Source organism: Cyprinodon variegatus, unplaced genomic scaffold, assembly GCF_000732505.1.
Source record: "Cyprinodon variegatus isolate N-32 unplaced genomic scaffold, C_variegatus-1.0 Scaffold1350, whole genome shotgun sequence".
Lineage (NCBI taxonomy): Eukaryota > Metazoa > Chordata > Actinopteri > Cyprinodontiformes > Cyprinodontidae > Cyprinodon > Cyprinodon variegatus.
The window spans coordinates 47,410-50,846 of record NW_015151803.1 but is presented as its reverse complement, the minus strand read 5'-3'; the positions used below and the strand labels follow the sequence as shown (position 1 = coordinate 50,846).

At 49.1% G+C, this 3,437-nt stretch overlaps 1 protein-coding gene across 1 annotated transcript in view; it reads left to right on the top strand.

Moving 5' to 3' along the window:
* Nucleotides 1–517: 517 nt before the first annotated feature.
* The window catches only part of LOC107102969 (TRIO and F-actin-binding protein-like), a 7,858-nt gene continuing 4,938 nt past the window's right edge, over nucleotides 518–3,437 (top strand). The window contains exons 1-5 of the mRNA XM_015402452.1: nucleotides 518–1,113; nucleotides 1,207–1,402; nucleotides 2,727–2,832; nucleotides 2,945–3,104; nucleotides 3,200–3,313. Coding sequence (XP_015257938.1) covers nucleotides 796–1,113; nucleotides 1,207–1,402; nucleotides 2,727–2,832; nucleotides 2,945–3,104; nucleotides 3,200–3,313 — 894 coding nt within the window. The 5' untranslated portion in view covers nucleotides 518–795. The remainder of the gene's footprint in view (nucleotides 1,114–1,206; nucleotides 1,403–2,726; nucleotides 2,833–2,944; nucleotides 3,105–3,199; nucleotides 3,314–3,437) is intronic.

Below are 3,437 nucleotides of genomic sequence, written 5' to 3'. Positions count from 1 at the left end.
CGTCTGCGGCAGCCGGGGCTAACGTCAGCCCGTCTGCGGCAGCCGGGGCTAACGTCAGCCCGGTTGCGGCAGCCAAGGGTCCGGCAAACAAACTATAGCATCTTCAGTGGTTGCTCTGTCCCCTCAGACCATAACATCATTCATGCATCATTCATCTTTAAGTGGACCTTGACTCGGAAGCTAAAACTTTAGCATCAGCATCCAAATCAGCATTTCACTTTAAAGGTCTTTATTTCTCCTGCAACCTCTGAGACCTTCAGGAAATCTAAATCAGCCTCCGAACAGAAATCATTTCAGGTTTAATTAGGAAGGAGAAAATTAGTGGAAATTGGATAATTTTCTATCAACATTTTCTCATTTTCCTTTTTGAATGATAACTTCATTCAGGTTAAAATAGATCTATTAATCCATCAATAAAAAGCCTGTTGCTTTAAGCTAAGGCAGTCAAATGGGAGAAGGGAGCAGAAGCTTTCAGTGATTAGTCGGCCAGTGTGTCTTTATGTGTAACTCTACTCTCATTCCCAATCTGACTTTAGCCTATCGGACTCCAGCAGTGAGAAGGAGAAGCCCCGCCCCCGGAGGCTGTCGCCATGCCAACAGCCAGCTGGTTTCCCCTGTAAGGACTCCAGCGCTGCAGCAGCCATCCCCAGCAGAGACCCGGCCATAGGCGGCCGTCCAGGGAGAGACCTGTCTCCGTCCACCCAGAGGGAACAGGGGGAGGGCTGGGACCGTGAGCAGGCCAAGAGACTGGAAGAGAGGAACAAGTGGTTCGAGGGAGGGGTCCTTCTTAGTGAGATGAGCAGCAGGTGGGACTCCATGGAGCTGAAAAAGGGCAGTGTTCCCATCCCGGTTAATGAAGCCGTTGACTCTGAAGTCAACAAGAAATGGACAGAGTTTGAGACCTCATTCAGGGACGCAAGCGTCCATTCTCTCATTGGTGAACAGGCCTATCAGTCAAAGTCTCCAGACATGTCAGAGTCTCTAGTTAGCTCTCAGACTAATCAGCCATGCCCAGATCAGGTCAACCAGACATCAGTGACCTCCTCAGGCATGGTTCTTCCCTCCGTAAATAACCAGATCCTTCAAACTAACCAGGCTGAAGCTCAGAAAGAGGTAAGCTAACGATTCCTTCAGGGCAAATGAAACTGTGCTCATCCTAATGTTTGATACAAATCAACCTCCCAAACTAACTCTCTTCAAAAGCAGGTTGAAAGCGCCATGGGGGTGGATGTGGACAGTCCCTGCGGCCCTGGAGCTCCATGTAGGGCCAAGCTGGAAGCCATAGAAGTAGCCCATCGAAAGGAGCTGCAGGCGCTGCAGGAGAAGCATTCCAGGGAGAAGAGGGAGCTGCAGGAGGAGAGAGATCATAAGCTGCAGCAGGAGAGTCAGGCAGCTGCTAAGGGTTAGCCAACAAGCGCTGAAGGATGTTTTATGCTCAGGAACCAGGTCGTCTGCGTGTGTGTTGCGGTTAACGCAGATATGCTCCGCCCCCTTCTGCAGACACTCTGCAGCACCTCTCCAAAACTGTAGGTGACCACAGACGCAGGCCTCTGATTGGTCAATTCAACATCCTCTCTATGCGTATTTCCTGTTTGCTTCCTTACCGGCTTGTTCTGTTTGTCTGACCGCCATTGTGGAAAACGACTGGTGAAGATGGAGCAGCTGGCAGAGCGAGAACGCTGGGAGCCTTTTCCCACCTGGATCCCCGCTCTTTATGGCCCTCACTTCCTCACCGCCTCGGCCGTAACTAGACCCACAGCTAGTTCCTGATTGGCCCTCTGGCGTTGTGGCGTGGAATAACAGTGCAGACCACGCTTCAATATTGGGCAGAAATCAAACGTATCTGCGACTCACTGCTGGATGATAACCAGACCTTTAGGCCCGATGGGATTTATTGCCCCATTTCCAGATCAATCGCCAGAAGAAAGTCACAGTTTTTGAAACATCTTTAAAATCGATGTAAATCGTAATCCTAACCAACCAATGATATTGAGGGACAGATATTTGGTCTCCATCACAGTTTATGTGCCTGAAAATAGCCTCGACCATAAAACCCTCGGAGATCAAAGATGGCAGAAGCTCCTCTTCAGGTTTTATCCTTGAATTCTGATGAAGCCGCTGCAGAATAAGGAAAGTTCAAACTGGCATTGCTGGAAATGAGGCTCCGTCAACAAACTGGAACCTGTAGAATTATAGGATGTTATGGAAGTTGATGTAAAGATATCATGTCCATCACATACCTGTGTTTGTGGAGCATCATCTGGAGGAGGAGTCCACTGTTAGCTTGTTTTCTCTCATGTCTTGTTAATAAGAAGTCGGCGTAATGATTCGGTCCAGTTCTTTTCTTGATGCGGTTAAAAAGCGAGCAGACAGCGCCCCCTACTGCTTCAGGAACTACAGTGATGCAAAATGTGGAATGTTTTAGTTCCTTCTGGGATAACTGGGGATGTTTAAGTGGTTTATGGTCCCAGAGAGGCGTGCAGAGCGCGGCGTGCAGAGCGCGGCGTGCAGAGCGCGGCGTGCAGAGCGCGGCGTGCAGAGCGCGGCGTGCAGAGCGCGGCACGCGGCGACATCGCTGTAATCATGGTAATAAATCCTGGTTTCCTGACGGACTGTGAAACCAATCATTTCACTAATTATTCCTGGAATCAGAGCCGACTTTTCTTAAAACTGTGCATCAGCTCTTCATGACCGTTTGCTGACTGATGAACTTCTTTTCATCAAAGCTCTGGAGGCGCTGAAAGCAGCTCACAGGGAGGAGTTGGAAAGAGAGGCAGCGAAGACGAGAAGGCTTCATGGTGGAGCAGCAGCTTCCTCTTACAGACCTCACATGTATGTTTATTCTAAGCTCTCTCTTCTGCTACGATTAAACTACTTCCTCCAGCTCAACAATAAGATGTTCCTTACTCTGTAACCAACCTCTATGTGCATTTATCTACATCAGGCCCGAGGCAGAGGTGTTGCACAGCGAGTTAAACGTGCTTTCAGAACGCTACTCTGAGAAGTGCCTGGAGCTGAGAGGCTCTGAGCAGAACAGCGTGAGCCTGGACACCCGGCTGGAGCAGAAGAAGAGAGAGATGGAGCAGCTGCAGAGGGAAAACCAGGTAGCTACACATCACCTGGTTATTCCTCTCAATGGTCCCAGGGATATTTACCCTCCCAACATGTCGCCATGGTAACAAGGGGTTCCTCTTTCCAGGAGCTGAAGGCCAAGCTTGCAGAGGAAATCAGTCGAATGAGATTTTTCATTACGGGTCAAAGGTCAGATGTGGTCTCACTTTGCAAAACTGAGGCGGCTCCTTTGGATTTAGAGGTACTAAAACTTTTTTTCTCCGGTGAAACTTTACCTCCGTGAATAATCTCAGAACTTTACCTCCGTGAATAATCTCAGAACTTTACCTCCGTGAATAATCTCAGAACTTTACCTCCGTGAATAA